Genomic DNA, 26328 nt, shown 5'->3' on the forward strand with positions numbered 1-26328 from the left:
GGTGATTCATAATTCCTTCCTGGGTTTTGAACGTTTATAGTAAAGGGTTTTCCAATAAGAATGATATGATTTTGAAATGAACTGGCAACTAAGCTTCAAATGTTATAGCTGTCACTAGTTGTCATTTGTGTTTAGTATACTGTGACACTTCATCGTGGCTAAATACACGCTGATGCAGCAGACATCAATCCTGAAAACAAGTTCCTGCCACACACGTCCCAACATATCATGATCAATGCCAGTAACTGCATGTGAGATCCTTTCTCGCAGTTGTGGTAAATTACGTGGCAAAGGGGACACGAACACATGATCATTGATTTAACCCCATAAGAAAATATCACATGAGGTTATGTCAGATGACAGGGTGGCTACTCGCCAGGAATTCTGCATGAATTATTGACTCCAAGAATTATCCGTGAATTCTGCATGAATTTTCTTTCGTAGATGTGAAAAATTGCAACTTTTATTAATCCAAATCACATTGAATGTATACATATTTATAAATGTTCTGAGGTAAGTTTTTTCATGATTAACTTTTTATATTTATCGAGGAAGGAAAAGAAAGCTGTGACGTGTTTGTAGATGTATTTGTAAATTACGGTAAATATTTTAAATATATACACCATTTGATTGAATTCGATTTGAATTTTTAGATATATTGATACACAGACCCTTTATACAGGATGATTCAGAATTCCTATTACACACTTCTAGGGGTTGTAGGGGGCCTAGTAGATCAAGTTTTGATAAGGAACCCATGTCTGGAAACGTACCGTTTTGGTACTACACAGATGACAAGATCACATAATTTCACATCTCCCACTTTACCTGTATCACTACAAGAGCTGCTCGATGTGGTGACTCTGAAGTTCATTGCAAACAGTGTATCTCCGAAGGATGTTTGCATACACATGCTAAAAAATACCTGGTATGTGCTGAATCGTGTCTGCTGCAGCCAGAACTCATGCAAACAGGTCTTCCTCCAACCTCACCACAAACAAGACACTTCATGTGGCCCTATATGAAAAAGTCAAGAGGAGTTAGATCCGGCGATCGTGGTGGCCGAGGAGTTGGTCCACCGCTACCTATCCACCTGACCCCGTATGTTTGATTGAGATGTTGTCGGACGTCATGGGAAAAGTGTGCTGGTGCGCCATCATGTTGGAACCACATGTGCTGTGTAAAGAGATTGTAAACAGGGGACATTGGAAGCAGCACACATGACATCAGGTGACTGAAGACGTTGGCCTCCGTCAATGTGGGTTGCCTACCATGAAGCGGGAGATGTGAAATTATGTAATCTTGTCATCTGTGTAGTACCAAAATGGTACGTTTCCGGACATGGGTTTCTGATCAAAACTTGATCTACTAAGTCCCCTCTACAACCCCTAGAAGTGTGTAATAGGAATTCTGAATCACCCTGTATTGTTAATATATTTATGTGTGTAGGTGGTAAGTTGAAATAGAGAAAACATCTGCTTGTAGCCTTTAATTTTTGGAAAGTTCACCTTGAAAACTGGGAATTATACTTGAATTTTATCATGTTTCTAGAGTGGCCATCCTGGGTGAGCATGTCTGCCACAGAAGAAGAGGACAGTCATCTCGAATAGCATGTCCAGTCCAGCAACCAGGAATATCAGTACTAAATTAAGCACGGAAATGTGGGGAAACCCCACCTTGTTGAAAAATGAAGTCCTTGCTATCTTCCTATATTGTAGCATTATATACTGCTGCAGCATGTCTAGGTGCACTACACCTGTAACAGTTAACTCTTTCTCCCTCCCTCCCCCCCCTCAAAAAGAATGGCCCATACACTTTGGATGAGGAAACTGCACAAAACACATTCACTTTAGGGGAATGACAGCTGTGTTGCACCACTACATGACCATTTTCCATACCCAGTGGTGGCACCAAGATCAATTATCTAGGGGTGCTGAGGGGTTGTGATGATGAAAATAAAGAAAAAATCAAACATGCATGTCTGCTTTAGCCACTATATCAAATACAGTACCAATCAACTTTTAGTAGACTTCTTTGAAATTATGCCAATGACTAGATTAATTCTTGCTTCCTTGCTTTGACGATAACATGTACAAAGAAGTAAGTGTGGCTTCCCTTTCAGATTAGTACCAATACCTTGCCTGCAATAATAGTGGTCTCTCTTCAATACTTAATATAAGCTGACATGGTTTTCACAAATGACACCACAACACAGAAAAAACTGATTTGGTTGAATTAGAACACGTATGGTTAAGCTATTTGGTAACTGTAAACAATGAACATAGCACCATTTACTACAGTTGGTAATTTTGAATAAATTTGTTGGTAACTATTAGTTCATGTGCACGATTACTAAGGAAAATTTAGTACTGGTGAATATAATTTGTTTTTTGCTTGTTTAACCAAATATTTGGTTGCAAGAAACTATTTTGGTTATTCCAAACTTTTTCCTCTGTGAAGAGTTAAGTTTTTTTGGTTGAAAATAGGATATGAAAAGGGAGTGCAGAAGAAAATTAAGTAGTACGCAAGCACCCCTTCGCATCCCCTGGTGCTGCCCCTGTCCATGCCCCAAATGCCTACAATGTCAGGGTTCACCTTTCCAAACAGATGAAACATGAGCTCGTCACTAAAAATCACTTTCTCAGCCAAATCATCTTCCTCTTGCTCCTCTTGGAAATCCAGACGGAACTTCAAAAATACTATTATGATCCTGGGGACTCATTGCCTGCAACAGCTGCATCTGGTATGGTTTCACATATGATACTGACGTCAGGAGTCCCAGATTTGAATACCAGCTTGGTCATGGATATTCTCTGCGAGTGTCTCTTCATCAATTTCATCACATGATCAGTCATCTTCACAATTAGCCAAAAGTAGCAGAAAAGTGCAGTAAAAAACAAAATCAATCAATCACATGAAGATGTTTGCATAGAATACAGTGCACAGTTAGCTGTGGCATCTGCAATTCCTGACTCATGCGATGTGTTGACTTCTTAGGGTTCCTGGCAAAGGTTTCTCGCACAAGGTTTAAGTTCTCAACTAATGGTCCTGCCCAGCCTATTTGTTTTGCATCGCACAGGCTGCCAGTCTTCTTGAACTTGTTGAACCACGCACAAAATGTTTTGTCTGTAAGTGCTTCTGTTTGATATTTCGTACAAAATCCCCATGCCATGTTTGCATTAACTGTGTTATACTACCACCTAGCGGCTAAATCTACAATTTTGCGATGTGACCTATTATGAGTGTAAGCTTGAAGAGACTATTTATGTACTGATATGAATCTTTTTGCTGCATGTACAGTATAGTTCTTGTACTATAAACATTTTAAAACCTTGGAGGGGATTATGAATCACCCTGTATGTGTTTGAATTACATTCTGTATCTTTCCTTTTCAGCATGAATGAAATGTTTCAGTTTACCATCCATTTCTTTTCTCTAATTTATTAATTCATTTCTTTTAGGTAGTGAAGGCTATGATGTACCACTCTGAAATTTACCAATAGAGACATGATAATAAATTTTTTACACAAAAACTAAGTACGCTTCAGGTACAAAAGTTATAATCCAGTGTTATGATAGTGGATAAAGTCCCAAACTTAATTTTCAAAATTCATTTTCATAATAATGTATCTTATGTTCAAAAAGCAAGAACAAATAATTGTCCATATTAAACTTGTGAATCATGTTGTTACAAAAACAAGAACTGACCCTTGTCACACTCTTGTGCCACTCAATTGACATTGAACAAGTAAAGTGTGTATTTTCCTATTTTGCAGGTTTAATTGTTGAACAGGAAGACATGCCTTTCAATGATCAGGGAATTTGCCCGGACATGATCATGAACCCCCATGGCTTTCCTTCCCGGATGACAGTTGGAAAGCTGATTGAGCTGCTGGCTGGGAAAGCAGGAGTTCTGGAGGGCAAATTTCATTATGGAACTGGTAAGTGTTAGGTTACTCTCAGTTGTGCTGAAATCAATGTGGTCCTCTTTATCTTTCATGTGTATCTTAGACATTATAGTATGTTGTTAATCAGAATAATAATAAAATATGAAAAATTCTGCACTAACTGGAGTCCAATATTGTAGTGGAAACTAATAGTAAAAACATTTAAGTATATGTCAGATATTGAGTTTTTGAACTTTCAAGGACTGTTTTAAATTACTACGTGCCTACATTTCAGAGACTAATTCTGTCTCTGCCCTCAGGATAGTGTCCCTGGACACGTAATGTGTTTGGAGCAGCCACCAATATGATAGAACATATAATTAGGGATGGAACAAATTAATCCATACTCTATCGGTATCGGCCAATACATATCAGTGCATTGGTTTATCGGTAAAATTACCGATTATTTTGGTAAGACTGGGTATAATAATGCTTGGGAAGGTGTCAACAATCATGCACCTTTTGTGTATGGAAGTGTATTAGGTATTTTTTGCAGTAAAAGAATCTCATAATACTGAATGGCGACAATGCTCAGAATGTAGAATTCACCAGTCCTTATCACTACCTGAATCAGATGTAAATTGGCTGATTTCCTGTCAAAGGAATGGCATGCCCCTGAGCAAATGTGTCTTGTGGTGCATGAATACACTTTAATAGTATTCTTTCACTTATCCGAGGTTCAAAGATCTGAGGTCCAAAAAAGCTTTGAAAATGAGATACAGTGGAACCCCGATTTTCCGTTCCCACTTAATATGTTCATCCAGTCAGGCCCCCGGCAAAAGGCTGTGTTAAATAATAGGATGTTCACCTCGATCTTACGTTCGCTCTAACTCCCATATCCCGCTTTATACGTCTTCCGAGCCGTGACGATGTCTTAAAATTTGGCAGAAACCTGTTCTGTTGACTACAAGACTTCTCCCTTCTTTTTCTTGCTTTTGCAGCCGGTTCATTCAACACACGACCTTGAACTTCCAGATGTTAGGCTTTCGTGCGAGAGGAGGGAGGGAGGGAAGAGTCATGGTCAGTGGAAGGTGGAAGGAAGGGGGAGGCGGGGTACAACTTGCATTTGTCGCACTTTCCTTGACGGACAGGAAGGGAAATCTGCACTTTTTTCATTCCCGGTAAAGATAGAATTGGCCGACTTTTCTGCCTCAGGATCAGACAAGAAGCACACTGTTGCCAAACCCATTCTCGCTAAATGGGGCCTTCCTTAGAATTTGGACAAAACAAATGTTCGCCCTCCCCCCTCCGAGTGCAAAATTGACAACAGGATTTGATCACCATTTGCTTCTTTGCTCTCAGATTTACAGAATCCTTCGTAGATGATGGGAACGAAAAAGAAAAGTGGGGACGGGCTTGTTTGTGATTTTTTTTTTCTTTTTTTCTTGTCTGCAGTGTTAATAAAAAGGGTTTGCCAACCTCCGCTATCCGATACTGAATAAGAACTGCACTACTTCTTTAATGGGAAGTCTTTTAGATTCCTAAGGAAATACGATTGGATCGTCTATATTTAACTAAATTATTTTTGATCTGAAGTTTTTTCGCGAATGCTATGTCATTTGGTCATCAGAATGAAGCTAAAAATGCATAAGCTAAAGTGATTATTTTTTTTTCTTTGGTCAGATGAGCAATATTTTACTCACTGAAAAATATTTTTGTCAAATCAATTGTTTGGGGGAAGGGGGAAGCAAAGTTCGGACACGTATTATTTATTCTGCGTGGGGCAGAGAACGGTTTCTTTTATACAGATTATGTGACTCCCGTGTTGTACAGTGACAGAGTCAGGAAAAATGAGTGGATAAACGAGGGGTGTGGCAATATTCTCTGGGATCAGTCAAATGTAGTGCACATCTAAATACCATTAAAATGCTTATTTGGGCCAAAAGAGCATATATTTATTTACTTTTTCTTATTCGCTGGGAAGCCGTGGTCCCCTAGTTAGTAGGGCATCTGACTGGCACACTGGAAACCTGGGTTTGATTCCCGGGGTGGGTGATCTAAGCTGCCTCATAATGTGGCTCTGGAGCTCACCTATCCTCGGGGAAACCCTGGGGGGTAAAGGCTGCCCAAGCATGGTGCTGATCACATCACCTCCCACACACCCCTATATATGCGTCCCGGCATGATGCAAAGTGCACGGAGAACTTTACCTTCACTTTTTCTCGTTTCCTTCGGGGGGGGGGGGGACATTTGCTCTTTCTTGCTCGTGTGGAAGAGACAATCAATTAGCATAAAGGCAAATATCGTCCCATCTTCTTTCCTCTGCAGTTTACAATTAAGCAGTCGCTCCTCGATACGTACATTCTACGAACATAGCGTACTACAAGTAAAAAGGAAAGTCACCCCCCCACCCCCTACGAGCTCATTATTCCACCACTGGTGTGCACGATTCAGCCCGTTTCTCTCTTCTTTTTCTTAATTCCCTTCCCCTTGCTCCTGTTATCTCGGGTCGGTGCGGTGTCTGCAGGCAGCGAGCAGCTGGCAGCCGGCACCAGTGTTTTCGTTTTGTGTCCTGGCTCCAGAGCAATGACTCAGCCATCCTAAAGGGAAGGAAAACTGCATTGTTTTGAATCTCGCCTCAGAAGGTTGTTTTGCTTTTGAAGATTACGAAACACCAGCACCAGACACAAAGCGACGAGTTAAAAGACAGCTAATTTTTTTCTTGTTTTGCCTTCTGATAAACATCTTGAACTCGCAGAACAGTGTAGGAAGGAAATGCACACGATGCTAAAAATAATATACTCAATACTTTTCTTGTTAATCATTCACGTGTTGAAAATAAATCGCAAAATATTAAACTTTAACGGGGAGGGGAAAAAAAACCCTGAAACAACACTGTTAAATCCAATAATAAATCATAGATTAATATGGACGTAAATAACAATCAGCAACAATCAGCGGCATGCCCAAAGGAAGGGTTGATGGGGTCATCAGAGGCAGGGAAAGATGCAAAATCATGGGCACGTCAGTCATAACAATTCCCCGTATTGTGATGTCAAAAAATGCATAACTTTGACAAAGCTTGTTTTCAGTTGTTTATGCAGTTGGGCTGATCGGAACTGGACACACATGCAGCTAATGTGAGATCTGAATCATTCTACATGTTTCCACTGTGAACTAAATCCAGGACAATTTGATTACCGTATATAAAGATGCCTGACCTTCAACTATAAATGATTACCCCCCCCCCTCCAATTACCTGATACTTTTAAAACTAGCAACTAATTACCAGTTTACAGTGTAAATGAAGATCCCACACAATCAAAAGCATAAACTGAACCTAATAGGCGGCAGATAAAAGCAGTCATCCACCGTCCGTACCCTCGAAAGTGGGTCACGTTAATCCATCACTGATTTTTACAGCAGGTCTTGCTTTTTTCCCTTACAAATGCATAATCATACTTCTTTACCATTGTTGAATTATTTTTGACACAATATACCCCCTAAAATTCGATTGTGAAGTCGTTTCTTACTGACAATTGAGTTTCACCCCTCCCCTATGCTTTCCAGCTTTCTACGTTTCCCGCATTTTACATTTTTTATTTACAGGCCCCTGAAAAACGTAAAATCGGTGTTCCACTGCATACATGTTAAAATTGATGTCAACAATTTAGTGCAGACAGAAAATATTCTTCAAATCAAAAATTGTTTTATACGCGTATGTGAGGTTGGCCACAACTTCGTAACACAAGGGCATTTTCAAATTTAGTATTTTGATCATTTCGTATTGCCCTGATGTCCATGTATAGAATAAAAAATAAAATGAAACATCATTGGCATTGTAATGTCATTCTATAATTAAGGATTGTTTGTCGAATGCAACACTAACTTTATTCACCAACAAAAATATATTAACCTGGTATTAACAGTACATGCAATGGAAAACATAACATACTGAAACTTTATTTTTTTTCCCACCTTACTATTTCTATAGTATTCATCACAGTGTATAAAATATGTATTATTATTATTATTATTATTACTACTATTATTAATACAATCAAACCTCAATGTTATGTTCCTGGATTTTACATTTTCACATTTACACATTTCACCTTCGTGGTCCCAGCATAGCCAATTGTTGTAAAATTTTCCCAGGTTCCACATCATTTAGTTTATTTGTTTTGTTGTTTTTGATTGTTAAATTCTCGTTAGTGCAAAATCAAGTAGCATTGAACCTTATGTACTGGAAAGTATAGTGCACTCCTTATTCACTTCTGCATAAGTATCTCGAAGATTGTATCACTGACACTGTTCATAGATTGTGTTTTTATAAATGTATCCCATGCTAAAATATTAATTGAAAATATTGGATTTCAGCATTTGGAGGCTCCAAGGTTAAGGATGTGTCAGAAGAGCTTATCCGAAATGGTTTCAATTACCAAGGAAAGGACATGTTGTATTCTGGAATCACAGGAGAACCTCTCACAGCCTACATTTATTTTGGACCAGTAAGTTCTCAAAATGTATTTAAAAATTCTTTACCAGGTTCTGTGCTCTTGTATCCTTTGAAGTGTAAAATTGCTGTGAAGCAAGAAATTGAGTCTGTTCGGTGGCAGAGGCCACTGAAGTTAATGGAGCACGAGAGAAAATAGTTTTGTGAATAAGTGTGTACTTCCTTTTAATGTATTAATTTGCTGTCATGTCTTTTATTACCCAAAATATGAAAATTCCAATGTTTTGTCGGCTTCTTACCATCATCAAGAAGGAAACCGAGAAGGATTTCAAACCATTTGCTCCATTTCCTCCTGGTCTCATGAAACTAGGAATTTTAATACATTACTTGTATTTTTTCTGTGTTTTATATTTTATTATTGGTTATCAGCTGCTAAGAACTCACAAAAAAAAGTTATTGTTGATTTCAGTTCATGTGTATACCAATATGGAATCTACACCTGAAGTTTTATTTTTCTAAAACAGACACAAACCATTGAGGAGGTGAAAATTGGGGCAAATCATACAGAGTGATTCTTATAGAACCGGCCCAACAAAATGAGCTCTAATATAAAATATACCATGTAGATATTTACCTAATTCATACATGATGTACCTTGGATAGTGTGCCATTGATTGTGATCTGTGGTGAATTAATTTTATAAATTCCCCACAAGCTCCTCTCTCCCCCCCCCCCCTCCACCTCCTTTCTGTACTCTGCTCTCAATATTTTCGATCCACCTGTTGTGGATTTAAGCAAAAGCCTATTTTCTAACGAAAGACATTGTGTGGTCGACAAGCCTTCTTTCCTCGTTGTTTCCTGTTTTTTGTTGCTGGCTGCCTTAGCAGTACAGACCTGACCCGAGAGGTGATACGAGCTGATAGCGAGGTAGCAGGAGAGCGCAGCGGAGGCAGACACATCGAGCTGTGGGTTTTGATTGCCCCAGCTGGTTTCACAGTGCAATGCCTTAAGTCTAACATAGTGGATTTATTCTACCGTTTTGATGTTGTGTGATACTGTTTTAGCATAATTCCCTTTCCTGGTTAGAATACGTTGGTGTTGCAAAACATTTTCAACCATCGGATAAACTTATGCCCTAGAAACTGTATGTAAAAATTGGATTTATTTGTTTAGGATTCGAACCTGTGGCCCAATCATACCACATCTCGGAAGCCACACTCTTTATTTTGCAAGTACATTGTTACTAGGGTAGGAAACATGCCCGAAACACAATATAACAGGGGGTGTGCACCTTGGTCCTTATTGAAGAGAAGTGTATCATCTGAGTAACCCGAAAGGCTATTGGTTTGGGTGGACCAGGTGGTCGTCATAGTTTAGCCTGCACCCAAGTCTACTCCTTAAGAATACAAAGCAAGGTTGTTACTGAGAGGAATGATTTTTTATTATTTTTTCAACCTTTTTTATTTATTACAACTTTTTTATCTATAACAACAGTTAATAACACATGTAACTCCAATTTTACAATTTTGAGGACATAAAAATGAGTAGCGTGCTGGGCCCATAACCCAAAGGTCCATGGATCGAAACCACACTCTGCTACCATTTCTATCTGTAACAACCTTGCCCTTTTATTCTCATGGAGTTGACTAAGGCACTGGCCAAATCATGGGCAACCACCTGCTCCACTCAAACCAACAACCTTTTGACTACCAAACTGATACACTTTTTGCACACAAAGGACTGAGGCTGTACATCCCCCTGTTATGTTGAGTTTTCGGGCATGTTTCCTACCCCAGTAACATGGTCCTAGGGTGACAGGTTGGAATCCTAAACAAAGAAGTCCAATCTTTACGTACCGTTTCTGGGGCACAAGTTTTTCCGATGATCGAAAATGTTTTGGAACACCAATGTATTCTAATCAGGAAAGGGAATTACGCTAAAACAGTATGACACTGACGTAATTTGGCAAAAGGGGTACACATTTTGACACTTACTGTTATAACTCTTACAAACAATGTTAAATAAGATGCCAGCAGTATTTTCAACCTTTCTGATTTATTACAACTTCTTCATATATAAAAAAAAAAGTTAATAGCACATGTAACTCCAATTTTACAATTTTGAGGACCAAAAATGGGAAAATTAATCAAACGTACCAAACCAGTTTTTCTTCAACTCTCCCTTTTATCAGTAGCATTCCTCTATGAACAAGCAATGTCAAAAACTATCCTTTTCTTGACCATTAGTCTCTAATCTAAAAAGCTGGCATTCTCAACAAAAATATATTATAAGTCACTGGCATGAAATGAAAATCTTTGGGTTCGAATCCTGGTTATATTTGAAATGGATTATTTTTCACCTTTATACGTTCATGGATCTTACATGCTATGTACTTAACCTAATCTGGGACATTATTCCACCATTTCACATTACGGAGTGTTGGGCAGTAATTTACGAAAAAATACACATACACAAAAACCTATAAAAATATTTAAACCAATGAAACAATGTGCTCCAAGATAAACACATCAAAACGGTGGAATAAATCCACTATTTTAGACTTAAGGCATTGCACTGTGAAACCAGCTGGGTCAATCAAAACCCACAGCTTGACGTCTCTGTCTCCGCTGCACTCTCCTGCTACCTCGCTATCAGCTCGTATCGCTTCTCGGGTCAGGTCGGTACTGCTCTGGCAGCCAGCAACAGAAAACAGGAAACAACGAGGAAAGAAGGCTTGTCGACCAATCAAAAGACCGCCAATATCCTTGGCCTCAGCCTCGCCCTCGAAGAGCCTTATGAGGCTGGAACAGAAGCCGAGATGAAGTTCGATGCTGTTGCAGACATTCAAAGAGCTTCGACCGACTATCTCAACACTATTCGACTATCTCAACACTATTCCTATCGAAGACTTCCAGAACTGTTTTGAGAAGCTGTATGAGTGTTGCATTCAGTGTATTGAAGCACAGTGAATGTATTTTGAATAATGTACACCCAATAGTGTCATTGCGTATGCAGTTCCTGTTTTCTCATCCTAGTCCGGAAAATTATAGGACACATTGTGTATTATTGGATGTATCTGATCTGTATTAGCCGTATCTGATGGTTGCATAATGCGTAAGTGTATTTCTTTAGGAGGTTGCGATGCGTCCGTGAGAACAACCTCAACATGAAGAAAATTTCATCATCCTCAGTTCTCAATATTGTCACCATTGTGCAACCATCAGGCTAGGCCAGTTATTGTTGCTTCAGCCTTCGTGCAAGTTTTAATCACATCTTGTGCATTTTTGCCATGATCAAACGTGGATTTTGATCCACAATCAATGTTCTATCTTTGTAAACATGTTTTAGAGCAGTACAGAAAATGGTGTTCATTTCAACGTCGTACATACACCACAGCACTCGCTGTACCCGACCACTTTTGGCACTCCACACATCACATGGGCCCAAACTGACAGTGTTGCCACTACTTTATTTACAACCCACGTATAATGTGGAAAAATGTAAACTTAATGTTCCACTGTTCTTGCTGATCTGCCTAAGTGATTTATTGAAGTTCCTTTCATTATGTGTCTTATCACTTTCCACTGTTCTTGGATAAGTGCTGGGAGTGTATACCAAAATTAATAGAATTTCATTTTGCAGATAAGTAAGTATTTTCTTCCAGTACATTAATTTGCTACTGTGTTTTTCATTCCCTGAAACATAAGAGCATTTAGTTGTATCAAAAATTGAGAATGTGAGTAGTAATGCTCAATAAATATGCTTTTTGAAAGTACCATATTTAAATTTATATTTTACCATATTTCTCTACACATTCATTCACATATTTTATGAGTTAATCCAGAAAAAGTTTTCACACTTGATGAGAGATCAAAAATTGAGAATGTCAGTTTAATGGTCAGTAAATATGTTCTTTGAAAGTTACGTATTTAAATAAATACAGTGGAACGTCGATTTTACGTTTTTCAGGGGACCAAGCTGTAAAAAAAACTTAAAATGCAGGAAAATGTAAATCTGAGGAAAATTTCTTAACATTTTGTCATGTTGGGACCATCAAAATTGAATGTATAATGTGGGATAATGTAAAATCGAAGAATGTAAAATTGTGGTTCCACTGTATTTCACCATATTTTGCTACATGTTTTTTGCATATATTTCATTTTTTAATGCAATAAAAAAAATTGTTTTTATTGATCAATGTGAATACATGCTTAATTTTATAAATATTTCAATTCTTTTGTTATTGGCATGAGGTAAGAAATAACCATGACTTCTAATTCTGTTGAAATGGACAGAATTTCAATAAAGAATAAACATATTTTTTTATACAGTAGTCCATGCTGATATTTCTCTTTGATGTTCATAGGTTTATTACCAAAAGCTGAAACATATGGTCTTAGACAAGATGCATGCACGAGCAAGAGGTCCTCGTGCAGTGCTCACTCGACAGCCAACGGAAGGAAGATCTCGAGAGGGTGGCCTTCGACTTGGTGAGATGGAAAGGGACTGCTTGATAGGCTATGGTGCAAGGTAAGATTTTACATTCATGCTGTTACATTCCCATTATTGGTAAGAGAAAATAAGTAGTATTATCTGTGATCATCCAGTATTGCTTCTAGGAAGCAGACGTATGTGCGCGACCTCTGCATTTCTGCGCCTTGTCGTTCCGAGATAACAGCTACTTATGTGTTTCAGTGTACTGGGTATGAGTATATGTGAGTGTTAGTGTGTCCTAACGTGAAGCACTTTGAACACTCAGCAAAACAGCCGTGTGCTGTTATGAGATACGGGTTATTGAACCAGAATGATAAATTTTGAATTTTACTAAAGGTAAAAAACTGCGAATGCCCCAAGAAGGGGGCTCAAAGCATCAAACACCCCAAAGTCTAAAAACAACAGAATGACACTCCCTCATTTGTAATAGGAGGCCCGGTTTCGGACTGGTCCGGTTTGCACTTACTCATGTGTAATACGATGAACAATAAAAGGAAACGATCCACAGAAACTCTAGAGGATCCCAGCAAGAGAAAAAACTTAGCGAGGAGTGACGGCTCCCAGACCCCCTCCCCCCCTCCTCAAGTGTTGGGGCTCCTGCTGGTCAAGATACAATGAATGCCGCAATGGATAATATCCCAGATACAGCTGATATCCAACTGGGGTTGTTTATCAAGCTGTCCATCAAATTAAATACCATAATAGCTTAATATAGGGATGGGACCAATTAATCGGTACTCTATCGGTATCGGCCGATATAGGCATATCGGTGTATCGGTTTATTGGTAAAATTACCGATTATTTTACCGATCCGATATATCGATAAATATCTTATAATTTAGTGCAAAATTCTAACATTTTGTTGTAATTTTTATGGATAATCTTCATGCCCTTAATTTCTAAAAAAAATAGATGTCTAAATATGCAATTTCTTTTTCACTGCAGTCACCTCAAAATACATTTATTAAGGAGTCAATGAACCTTTCAGGTTCTTCAAGGACCATTTCTAATTTTATATCGGATCGGTAGAATATCGGTATCGGTAAATTTTATATCGGTCAGGGTGGCGACAGACCTGGGAAACCGGAAAAAGTAAGGAAATTTTGAGGTGTCAAAAAAAGTCAGGGAAATGTCAGGGAATTTCGTCTTCATTGACTTTTTTTTATTTTTTATTTATTTATTTAAAGATATCGTTATGGAACTCTGCACGGGAACAGGAAATCTCGTTCGTAAGTTTTGGCCTCAACTTTTAGACCCCTTTTATGCGCAACACAACCACGGCGCAAGAAACCAGTGATGGCAGGAGGAGAGAGAGAGAGAGAGAGAGAGAAATTTCTCTCGCCCGGGCTTCTCGGCGGTAATTTTAAATTCGAACTCTCTTTGGAGGAAAATTGTTATAACTTTGGCACTATGGGAGCAATCTACTTCAGATAACTTTTTTTTGCAGCTAACACATCAGCGTATGCAACCGTGTACAATTCAGAACACCGGACCGAGGAAGCGTGGGCTTGGGGGGGGGGGGGGGCACGTCTCCCGAATTTCGAAAGAAAAACTTAAAAATCTGTAGTTTGCCCCCCTCTTCTCCTGCTATTTTTGGAAGAAGGCGCGAACTTTAGTATTCTTTTCAAAGAATGGACATTTCTCAAGAGAATGAAACATGTTCTTGGGTTCCATACAAGTTGAATAATAAGCCAAAATGTGAATTTTTTTTTTACGAAAAATAGGTAATTTGCATTTTTGGAGAAAAATTGTTACAACTCGGGCACTATGGAAGAAATCTACTTCGGATAAGTTTTGTTTTGCAGCTAGAACATCATAGCATGCAACCGTGTACAATTCAGAACGCCGAACCGAGGAAGGAGGGTTTGGGGGCGCGACCACCGAATTTCAATGAAAAAAAATCTGGAGTTTGACCCCTCTTTTCCCGCTATTTGGGAAGATTGCGCGAACTTTAGTATTCTTTTCAAAGAGTGGACATTTCTCAAGAGAATGAAATATGTTTCATGTTCTTGGGTGCCATACAAGTTGAGTAATAAGCCAAAATGTGATATTTTTTTTTTTTACGAAAAATAGGTAATTTGCATTTTTGGAGGAAAATTGTTATAACTCTGGCAGTATGGGAGAAATCTACTTCGGGTAAGTTTTGTTCTGCAGCTAAAACATCATAGCATGCAACCGTGTACAATTCAGAACGCCGAACCAAGGAAGGGGGGTTTAGGGGCGCGACCACCGAATTTCAATGGAAAAAACCCAACATAAAAACCTTTAGTTTGACCCCTCTTCTCCCGCTATTTTGGGGAGAAGGTGCAAACCTTAGTACAGTCAACTCTCGATTCAACGACCTTTCACAGTTCCCGGGAAAAGGGTCGTTATTTCGAAGGGGTCGTTATAGGAATTTGCACCAATTTTCAGCTTAAAGGGAGCTCAAACGGACACAAAGATGCCTGAGATGGTAACACCATTTATCCTGGTAGTTATACAACCTGTTATGCACAGGATGCGTGTTATGAGAAGGAAAATAGAACATGAAAAAGTTTTCACCATAGAGAATTTAAAATAATGTTACTTTGTTTCAATTGTGCACAGTCGTTGCTTTTCCAGGAAATTCTTACAATTCTAGTTAATGAGAAACCCGTTTCCACTGAGACCTATGGAAAGGAAAACAATCTCTCGCTTATTGCAAGCGAAACTCGAAGAATCTTGACACCAGTCAGACTGGTGCCAGCAAAAGTCGGGAGATAATCGGGCAGAATGAATGTTGGATTTTATACGGGTTTACTGGAGCATTCATTGTCTGTTACAAGATTAACTGGTAAGATTAGATCTCTCGGGAGAAACAACACAACCTCTCTAGGTACCAGACAAAAAAAATAAAGACAGGGCTGTAATTTTCATTCTGGTTCGGCTGTGTAAAATACATCCTAAAAAAAAAGTCACTTTTCTTCGCTTCAACCAACTTCATTCAACCCTCCTTCCCCATTCAAGGGAGCAGTCCAAACTCCTTCCTTGACTTGCATTGTAATCCAGCGTGAAAAAGGAAATGCGCAACTTGCGATCTATTTTCACCCAAAGCGTATTGTAGGACAGGTCATTAAACAACGTGGCAGTTGATAATCATTCTGGTTTGGAATTGAATTTCACTTTAAACTGTATATTTAGTCCCGATTAGCCCATCAGCATAAAATGAACTGAAAACAAGCTTTATGAAACTGCGCATTTTCACATATCAAAATGGTAGATTGTTATTTACTCTCACGTTAATCGACCATTTAATGTTGGATTTAGCAGTATTCTCGATGTCAAACACCCACCCCTCCAAACGTTTTCCCCTTGAATAATGTCTTTTTAATCAGTCTCAGCGACCATTCCTACATTGAACACACTTTTTTTTTTTCCTCCATATGAATGGTTCTGAAGAAAGGTAAATTAAATTTACAGTTGTGCTTATCAGAAGGCGCAGAACATGAAGTTATTTTAACTCTTGTTTTGCTTTCTGGAGATCGAATTTCGTTATGGTCAAATCAAAACAGCTTTGCGAGATTCAAAACAATAACTTTTTTCTTCGGCGCTGGATGAGTCATCGCTGTTATCTGTAAGCAAGAGCTTAGCAGACGCTAGACAAAACACTGGCGCCAGCTGCATCCTAAAAACAGAGAGACCCGCTGGAAGTTCGAGCAACAGGTGGCGGAAGAGAAAAGTCCCAGCATTTTAAAGATAACGCAACTGTGAACTTTTAACTACAGTGTAAAGAAGAAAGAAATGACTTTATGTTTTACCGTTTTACCGCAACAGACAATAATACGGTCAATATTTCCTATGCAGACAACAGCATTAAAAAAATATATAATAAATAAATTAAAAAAACAACTGAATTCTGCAATTATCAACATTGCCGTGCACACCAGTGGCGGAGAATGAGCTGGGGAAAGGGGGGGTCCCTTTTTGTTTTACTTGTTCTATGGTTTTTGTTCGTTTTCAAGAATATATCCAGAACTGGTTGCCCCATTTTAGACGTCAAATGAAAGGAAGAGGGATGGGTCCTTTTCCACCCTTGCCTGTAATCAGCCCGCATCAGCAAGAAAATCGTGGCTGAAACAATCTGCATCGCAACCCCCCCCCCCCCCCCCCAAGTTTCCTGACAGGAAAAGAGGGAGAAGTCAGTAAGCCAACGGAACACTTTTTTAGCAGATATTACGACATCGACACAATTAGGAAAACATATGAAGTGGAAAACGGGAGTTATGATGCACGTAAGATCGAAGTAAACTTTTGTGGAAACCTGGATGACAACGCATTAAGCGGGTTGACGATCTTTAGTTCACCTATGTGGTTTTGATTATCTCTAACAGTTTCGCTTTTTTATGAAGTGTTGCAGGGAACAAAGAACACATTTTGAATGAAAGGGGTTACCGGAAGTTGTCGGCTACAAGGCCGAGAGTTGCTCACTCACGGGAACCTGCTGAACTGGACAGATGGGCCAGACTTACAGGCGCCACACATCTGTATTTTCGAACATTCCTGCGATCTTATCTCTCAAGGTGGTGTATTTATCGATGAGAGAGCTTGACCTGCCATACACATTGGCAAAGACTGCAAGTCCAGCAGTCATTTCGGGCTGCTCCCACCCTCCCCCGCGAGTTTTCAGCAGCTCTTAGGACAAGGAAACAAAAGGTCGATTTAAAATAACATCCAAGCACATTCGATCTCTTCTCGCGTATCCAAGAGAAAGCGTGGCAAAACAAGCCTGGCACGTTGGGTAGCGGCCGTCGGGTGCGGGGTAACATTGGTGCGCTTGAGGGAGGGGAGGGCAGAGGTCAAGTGCTATTGGATATCACTCAAGCATGGTGTGGTGGTGTCTATTTTTAGTTCAGACCCAACTGTGAGCGGTAGAGCGCTCGTGAAGGAAATGAGTGGGGAAAAGAACAATGCATTTTTCAGCCGATTTCCTTCAATTTTTCAACTTTTTTTTTCAAATTTTTCTATCTTTTTCTAAATTTTCCACGGTTCCCGGGAAAAGGGTCGTTACTTCGAGAGGGTCGTTATACCCGGGGTCGTAGAATCGAGAGTTGACTGTATTCTCTTCAAAGAATGGACGTTTCCAAAGAGACTGAAACATGTTTCAGGTTCCTGGGTGACATACAAGTTGAATACCATATGGTATCATCGGGGGAGTAAAGGTTAAGCCTCTAAATATTACGTGGAAAATGCATTGAATTATCATTTTTTCTTGTGATTATGGGAGTAGTAAGGGGACGTGTCAACAGATGGAGCGGATAAGAGCGGGTGGCGCCATCCGATAGTTGTCAGACGTCTTAGTAAGGCATTCTGTTGGGCAAACTGAAGGAACATGGAAACAAATAGGTGCCATTGATAATACGATTTTTGTTGAATATCGCCACCTGACAAAGTATCTCATGGACTGCAACATCCAACAAAAATCGCATACATAAACAAGAAGAGTTTTAGACTGCAAATATGCTGCTGGAATTTTATTACTCTTCTGGATCACTTCACCTTATTTAATGCAGCAGTGCTTATGAAGAATATCTTTCATCATCCTGAGGTATTACTGGTTTCGCACAAGTTTACAATGACATTGCACTATTCTTAGATATCAAGAAGAATCCAACAAAACTGGATATATATTGAATACTATCACGAAAAAGTGAAACATAAATCTGCATTGGCTAACGTTATAAAAATTGGCAAGTGCATGCTCCCAACCTCAAATTTACTGCAACACTAGTATTGCAATGACATTAATGCCACTCTCTGTCCTGTCTGTTTAAACTCATGAGAGATGGTCATTAATCTCTCACTGAGTCAGGTTAATGTCAAATATTATGAAATAAAATACTAATAATAAATAACGTATTGAATATTTTAATATCATATTTACTCGAACCATTCAATCATAAAAGCAAATCACTCTCTTCAAGAATTGACTTTTCTCTGCCAGACCTGCTAAATTTTCACTTTCCATCTATTGATTTATATGAGGGGTGCCCAGAAAGTGATTTCCGATTATTAGGGAACACCAAAACCGTGAAAAATGGTAATTGCTGCGATATTATGTTTAGGAATGTGCAGTGATGTCTGGACACATTTTTCGCCCATTCGAAATATCGAAATAATGCGAATTGTTGGCGTTTTTAGCGATTTTGTTTAAAAGAAATGTCCTAAAACAACGACAAATTCCATGAAATCCAACATTCTTGTCTTTTCTAGGCCATGTTTGTGTACATAGAACATGCAAGATTTCCAACATTTTACTCAAGACTAAACTATAGTTATACGTACATGGAATAATTCCGACAGACACATTATATCATGCATTTCCCACGATTTTTTCAACTTCTATCAAAACAATTTGCATCACAGAGCAAAGTGGCAGGGTTCTAACAGGAGTTCGAGTGCGTATCTACCGTCACACGGGAGCCACATCTTCAGTATTTGTCGCACGAGATATGTTTTGAATTACCAAGCGAAGTGCGCATCATTGGCATTTGTCGAGCGAGTAATAATGGAGCTCAGTTGTTAGGGCGTCTGACTGCTATGCAAGAGAGCCGGAGTCGATCCCCTGCAGGGGAGAACCGGGATGTTTTCCACCTATTCAAACTGCTCCGGCACCCACCCAGCATCATATGAAGCTTGAGGGAACTTCTAGGGATAAAGGTAGCCAGGAGCGTGGTGCTGATCACATCAGCCCCATCTTCAGCCGTGATCAAGAAAGTGTGGTGCCCTAACCCCACACCCCTAGACACCTTCATTGAAAAGTGCAGCGGAGCACTTTACTTTTATTACCTCAAAAATCTGTTCCAACATATGAAACTGTCACGAAAATACCTAGACCATGTGACCTACAATTTAAAATAATAGTTTAAAAGCACAATGGAGTATTAAGTTTCGGTATATTTGGCAGATAAATGTTCTAAAACAGAAACGTGAATTTTGGGAAACGTAACACTAAGAAGTCAAAAAAAGATAATACCAATTTTTGGTGCCATAATATATCAGTATCTGTCACGTGAGATTGATTGATTTTAATTTTTTGGGTGCGTCGCCATTTATGGTCATTATGCACCCTTCAGTATATACGGGGAAAATTCCATTATCTAAAATCCTTACCTTAAAATTAAAAAAGGGGTATGGAAAATAACTTTCCCAAAACAACTTTCAAGATATCAAACTCTCACGAAGAGGCGTAAGCCATGTGAGTTACAATTTGAAACAGTAGTTTAAAAACACCACGAAGGTATGATTTCAGATATTTGCCAGAAAATGCGCTAAAATGAAAATGTGAATTTTGGGAAAAATAACACCGTATATTGTAAAAAATAAGAAAATACACCTATTTGAAAAAAATAACAAAATATCAAGGTCCCTACCGATTAGGCATAAATGAAACAAGAATATCAATTGTAATTTACTGCATTAGTAACAGCGAGTCCTAACCTAATTTTCGGCATAATCACCACCGTTGTTGTGGCATTTGTCGTAGCATGGCACTAAATTTTTTATGCCCGTGGCATATGTGTCTGACAGCAAAGTCTGGAACTATTTCTGCTTCAGTGTAGCTGTCAAATCCTTGTCCTGCCAGAAACCTCTTCAGTTGAACAAAGAGATGAAAGTCACATTCAAGGCCAGGGCTGTACAGGGAGTAGTCCAAGCTCTCTCACCTGAAGTGATGCAAAGGGCCAATGTGTAATCAGCTGTATGGGGTTGTGCACATTCGATTGGCTTTCCGTGAATTGTCTGCACCATCGTCTGACCATACTATCACTCACGACGTCCGTTCTGCACACCTCACACAATTGCTGGTGGCTCTGTGCCAAATTCTGAGCGTGCAATGTAGGCTACATCGCAGTCGCTGGGAGACTGTATGACAGCTGCAATCTTTAACCTAGAACTGTCCTAAAACGGCTGCATTGCAACTGTACCAGATTACAGCTACATGCCACTTTTTCCTGCATGCATGTGTGTGTGTGTCTATTTCTGACCACTAGTGCTGCGTATAGGCACCATTGGAGCTTTTTTCAGGATGCCCCTCGTATATGAACTTTAAGAAGCTTTTATTATTAGTGTGTTCCTGTTTTAATGTGTGGTTAGCTAAATCAGGTACCTATACAATGCAATTCTATAAATTCCTTGCGTTAAATTTCTAATACCTACATACCCTTTTTGTCAGCAATAATGGTATAAGTGCATGTTGTCAGTTTCACAGTACTTCACTTGGATATACTGTACTGAAGCAGAAATCCCGTTGATAATGTAAGGAAATGTGACACTTCATTTTGTTCGATCCAATTGTTTCACTTATATGCAAGAGTTAAGTCGTTTGCTTTACAGAGAAGGGAGAAGTAGCTTTATGCATTGAAAAAGTAGTCCGCACTCATGGTTCTTGCAAGCAGAGGGTTCCAGACCTCAGTGGAAATATCAACATATGATGCCGAGAATTTATAAGGAGACTGATAAATTACAAAATGTGTTTCTTAATCAATCACTCTTCACTCTAATCTCATTTAGTCGTAATTTTAAAAATAATCAAGTATTTTATTTTAAACTTAATGCGTATGACAAAATTCCGTAATCCTTTCCTAGCTTGTGAATTGTAATAATTTTCCAAATTCACTATTTTGCAGTTTGAATTCAAATCATAGAGAATAGAGAAATTAAGTGAATTTCATAGAAGATAATATTGGTACTTAACAAAACCATACGTGGATCTTATGAGTTTATTATTTCCATTTGCAAAAACATCGATTTAGTTTAGTTTGTAATTGTCAGGGAAAAATGTAAATTTTGTCGTGGAAAACCTGGAAAAGTCAGGGAATTTCATTTCTGCTTGTTTGTAGCCACCCTGATCGGTACTTTATTGGTATCAAATATCAAAGCGAATTCGCATCACCAGGTGATTTTTTACTTTAATATTTGTAAAAAATCACACGGAAAATCTATCAGTGTAAGAATTTCACTTGGAGATATAATTCAATTTCTTGCATTGAATTCTAAAAATTGTAGATCTACATTTCATTTAGCAGATAATCATATTTCAGTTGTTAGTAACACCGATTGTTGATGGAGTTGCAAATTATAAACAAAGCAAGGCGAGAATACCGTGATCAACTCGGTGTCTCTAATTGTTTTTCTTTTTAGTGAAGTGAAAGTGTCCGATGGTGTGTGAAAGGAAGGGTAGTTAGTAAAGGTGAGTCAGATTAGAGCATTATTACATACACCGTTTTCCAAGGTACTATACGATATTAAATTAAAAGTTAAACTACTTGCCTGTCCAATGCCAGATTTAAACATCAATCCTATTTAAAAATATCAAAAAAATGGTAAAGGTGACAGGCGTAGAAATTTTAATAGTCTCATTTATTTCCTAGAAACTCTCGCCGAACTCCGCACAGCATGCTACAATGCCAGGGATTGCAGGTTCGAATCTCGGCCTGGTCATTGGTGTTCTTTGCGAGTGTTCACTCATCCTTATCTTCGCGATTAGCCAAAAGCAGTACAAATGCGAAGTAAAATAAACCAATCTTAGGAACTCTGAATTTTTGTCTGCAATTTTAGTAAACAAAGTTCCATTAAAATTACCTCTTTCATTAGATTTCTATGACATATGCTAGCGAAATTTTTTCGATTTCTTGATCTACCCCATCATACTAGCTGCCAGCCACCACTGTGTGCTGGCAACACTGGCGGACATAACTGGGGCGTTTGGTGGCCCCACTTACTCGAAAAATCACCCTACAAATTCCGGACGAAGATATTGCTAAAACTATGACAAAGGGTTGCCACAGGACTCCGTTTTGGGACCCCATCTATGGAACGTAAACTTCGAACCTTGCATTAAGACCTTGCAAGAAAAACGAGAAGTAGTTAAGTGCATAGCCTACGCCGATGATCTGATAATTATCACCACAGGAAACTCAAGATCAGAAATTGAGAAAAATACTACTACCACATTACAAAAATTGACACAATGATGTGATAAAGCTAAATTAAAATTATCGGATACAAAGACCAAATACATAGTTTTGAAAGGAAAATTTAGCCAACATCGGAACCCAGTAATAAGAATGAAAGGCAAATCAATAAAAAGGGCAACGATGAATAAATACTTTGGGGTAACGCTGGAAGAGGGTTTACTTTTCAAAACCCATATTGAGAACATAACTTCCAAAGGGGAAGCTCTCATAAAGAAAATAGCTACCATAGCATCCAACAGCTACGGACTTCCTCCATCTGTTATAGAAACTTATCTAGGATCCATTTACTTTTCAATCATCACTTATGGGGCATCGGCGTGGGCCTCATCATCATTGCACAAAATAACATACGCTCCTAAGCTAGGATCTTACAGGAAAGTAATTCTCAGTATTACTGGGGCTTTTAAAACTACTTCGTCGGAAGCACTGTTTGTCATAATGGGAATTTTGCCAATTGATTATCAAATTAAGCTGAGTGCAATGACTTATCACTTCAAACATGGAAACAAGAGGGAGATAACCGAACAAATGGGAGAATTCCTCCCCACCGTCCAGGAGATCAAGGCGAAGATTCATCGAGACTGGCAGCGAGAATGGGAGGAGTGCGAGAAGGGTAGAAGACTGCATAACTTCCTCCCCTGCACGCAGGAGAACGTTCTAACAGGGTTATCACGCCATCCAGAGGGCTGATACATCTTCTAACAGAGCACGGACCATACGGGAGTTACCTCACAAAAATAGGTAAAAGGGGAACCGACGTGTGCCGAGACTGCCTGATGGAAAGAGACACGCCAGAACATAGAGTTTTTTCCTGCCCTGCCTCTGATGAACAGATAATATCGGCCAGAAGAGACCTGCCAAATAATAACATCTTTGAACTGATAAGGAACGAACATGTAAAGAAGTTATGTGACCTCGCAGACTTAGTGTCTAATATCGAGTTGCGGAAGTACCTGACGGAACCGGAAACCCGGTGCCCTCAAGCCCCCCTTCCCAACATGAGTCTCGTAGAAGCAGCAGGATACAGAACCAAGTCCCCACTTGCCCTCCCCAGAGACAGTCACAATCGCATCAGGAGAAGATACCAGAGGAAGAAGAAGAGGAGTCGGCACCGGAAGATTCCTCCCGAAGGAGAAACTTCAGAGTGTCCACTGGGAGACAAGGAGCCGCCGCCAGGAGAGGGTTACGTCTGCCCAATCAGCCTGTGGAGAGCCATGAAGGTTGCCCGGAGAGAAGTCGTCAAAGATGAAGAATGACCTAAAAACCATCTCTAGGGATAAAATAGTATAATAGCGTAATAACGATAATGAAAATAAACTGTAAAAGAATAATATCAGAACCCCACATTAAATTGTGACTAAAGTTTCTTTAAGTTTTTCGGGAGTTAAACTCTCGAGATAATAATAAATCCCAGATTAGGGACCACAAACTTGTAGAAATTTTAACTTGAAAATTGCTTGACGTGGAATCTGCTGGAATCCAGTAGCCACCATAGAGACTGGGTATTAAAGAAAATTTCAAAAACATGAACAAATTAAATTAAATTTGTAACACTGTAAGTGTGGTCATAACCATGAACATACATGTATACACTTATTATTAATTAATATAATCTAATATAAAAGGTTATCTTCTTTTTCCTTTTTTATTATTATTACTAGCTGATTGCCCGGAATTGCCCGGGTATTTATTTATCCAACTCTTCTATTAGACAGAAAAATAATGAATTCTAACTATATGTAACTAATTTGATTTCATCGTGAATGTCACCAATTAGCTTAGCGACTCTGAAAACTATTTTTCACCCCCCCCCCCCCCATGTCGATAGGTGATGAACTTGGAGTCGAACGGTATTGGGAGTGTCACTATTCATTTTAGCTACCCCAAAAACTATGAATTCCACACTAATGTAGGTCATTTTTGACATTTTATTTTTCAACCTCCTCTCATCCCCAATGCCGATAGGTGACGAACGTGGAGTCGAACCGGATTGGGAGTGTCACTATTCATCTTAGCGACCCCGAAAACTATGGATTCCACACTAATGTGGGTAGTTTTCGATTACTGATTGCCCGGCGATTTATTTATCCCAATCTTCCATTAAAGACAGGAAAATAATGAATTCTAACTGTAGTGTAAAATGAACTTGAAGTTGAACGGCATTGTGTGTGTCACTATTCATCTTAGCGGCCTCGAAAACTATGGTTTCCACACTAATATCGGTCGTTTCACATGTCACCTCCTTCCCACCCCCACCCAAAGTACTAAGATTATTCCTGTGTAAAGGAGTCCATTTTTTGCTTTTCAAATATTTACAGTAGAATTAATTATTTTTTTTGTGATTTGCATCAGAATGAATCAATTTTCTATGATTTGCATAAAATACAGGATAATTCAAACCTCAGAAGGTGTCACATTGGTAAATATATACTCTAAATTTCGTGTTTGAGAGCTTATATCGCATTTTGCAGTTCATTTCGCATCATTTTGTGACAAAATATGGTAGTTAAATGCACCTCACACCTTTCAAAGACATGAAAAATTAACACTACAATGTGTTTCTTCACATTTCATGTTTTCGTCATTAACGAAATATGCATGCCCCTACCAATAACTGATATAATATTCCAAATGGTCCTTGAAGAACCTGAATGGTTCATTGACCTTCTTATTAAATGTGTTTCTGGGTGACTGCAATGCGACAGTAGATCCATATTTAGAAATTTACTTTTTATGTAAAGTAGGGAATGGAGATTATGTAAATTATAAGATATTTATATGCATATTGGAACGGTAAAATAATCTGTAATTTTTCCAGTAAACCAATACAACGATATCCCTATATTGGCCAATACCGATAGAATACCAATTAATCTGTCCCATCTGTAATTTTGATATTTTGTTATGTGGCATTTACATGCTGTACAAGCAGGCTGGTGGTAGTACAGAGTGATGCAGTTCACATTTTAAATTATGTATTTTGCATAATTCCCAATGTGAAAATCGCAGTTGATTTTGTGCCTATTTTGTTAATATCACGATTTTAACACATTCCGGACATGCAATGATCATTGCCCATTGTATACTGTCCAATAAGATGGGAAATGGGCATAGGCTGTCCTTTGCTACACACTCATATTGTGAATGAACTACATATTATAATCGCACAACATCTCTCGTGCATGTGTGTTGTAATCACCTCTCAAATTGCAACCACAAGATGATGTGTTTTCTTCATTGCTGAATTTTACTTTTACTCGTGCAGAATCGTGTAGCTTTAGCTTATACTCCTGAGAATGTGCGCATTATGGAAATTCTTTGTGAGGATTCAGTTTTAGATTTCGCAGTTAGTGACGATTTTGAATCTGAAGAGAGAGTTTTTAGGTTATGTTTTATTAATTATTTCTATATTATGTATTGAAAGTATGTTTTCAGTAACTTTTATTACAATGCATATAACATGTAACATCTATGGAAAGAGGATGTCATGTAGATTTCA

General features: G+C 38.8%; 1 protein-coding gene across 1 annotated transcript in view; it reads left to right on the forward strand.

Annotated features, from left to right (window-relative positions):
- Positions 1–26328, forward strand: part of Polr3B (RNA polymerase III subunit RpIII128) — a 127091-nt gene that overhangs the window by 90968 nt on the left and 9795 nt on the right. Inside the window, exons 17-19 of the mRNA XM_083140491.1 lie at positions 3777–3941; positions 8268–8398; positions 12710–12873. Coding sequence (XP_082996617.1) covers positions 3777–3941; positions 8268–8398; positions 12710–12873 — 460 coding nt within the window. The remainder of the gene's footprint in view (positions 1–3776; positions 3942–8267; positions 8399–12709; positions 12874–26328) is intronic.

This window comes from Lepisma saccharinum, chromosome 18, assembly GCF_977018435.1.
Source record: "Lepisma saccharinum chromosome 18, izLepSacc3.1, whole genome shotgun sequence".
NCBI lineage: Eukaryota > Metazoa > Arthropoda > Insecta > Zygentoma > Lepismatidae > Lepisma > Lepisma saccharinum.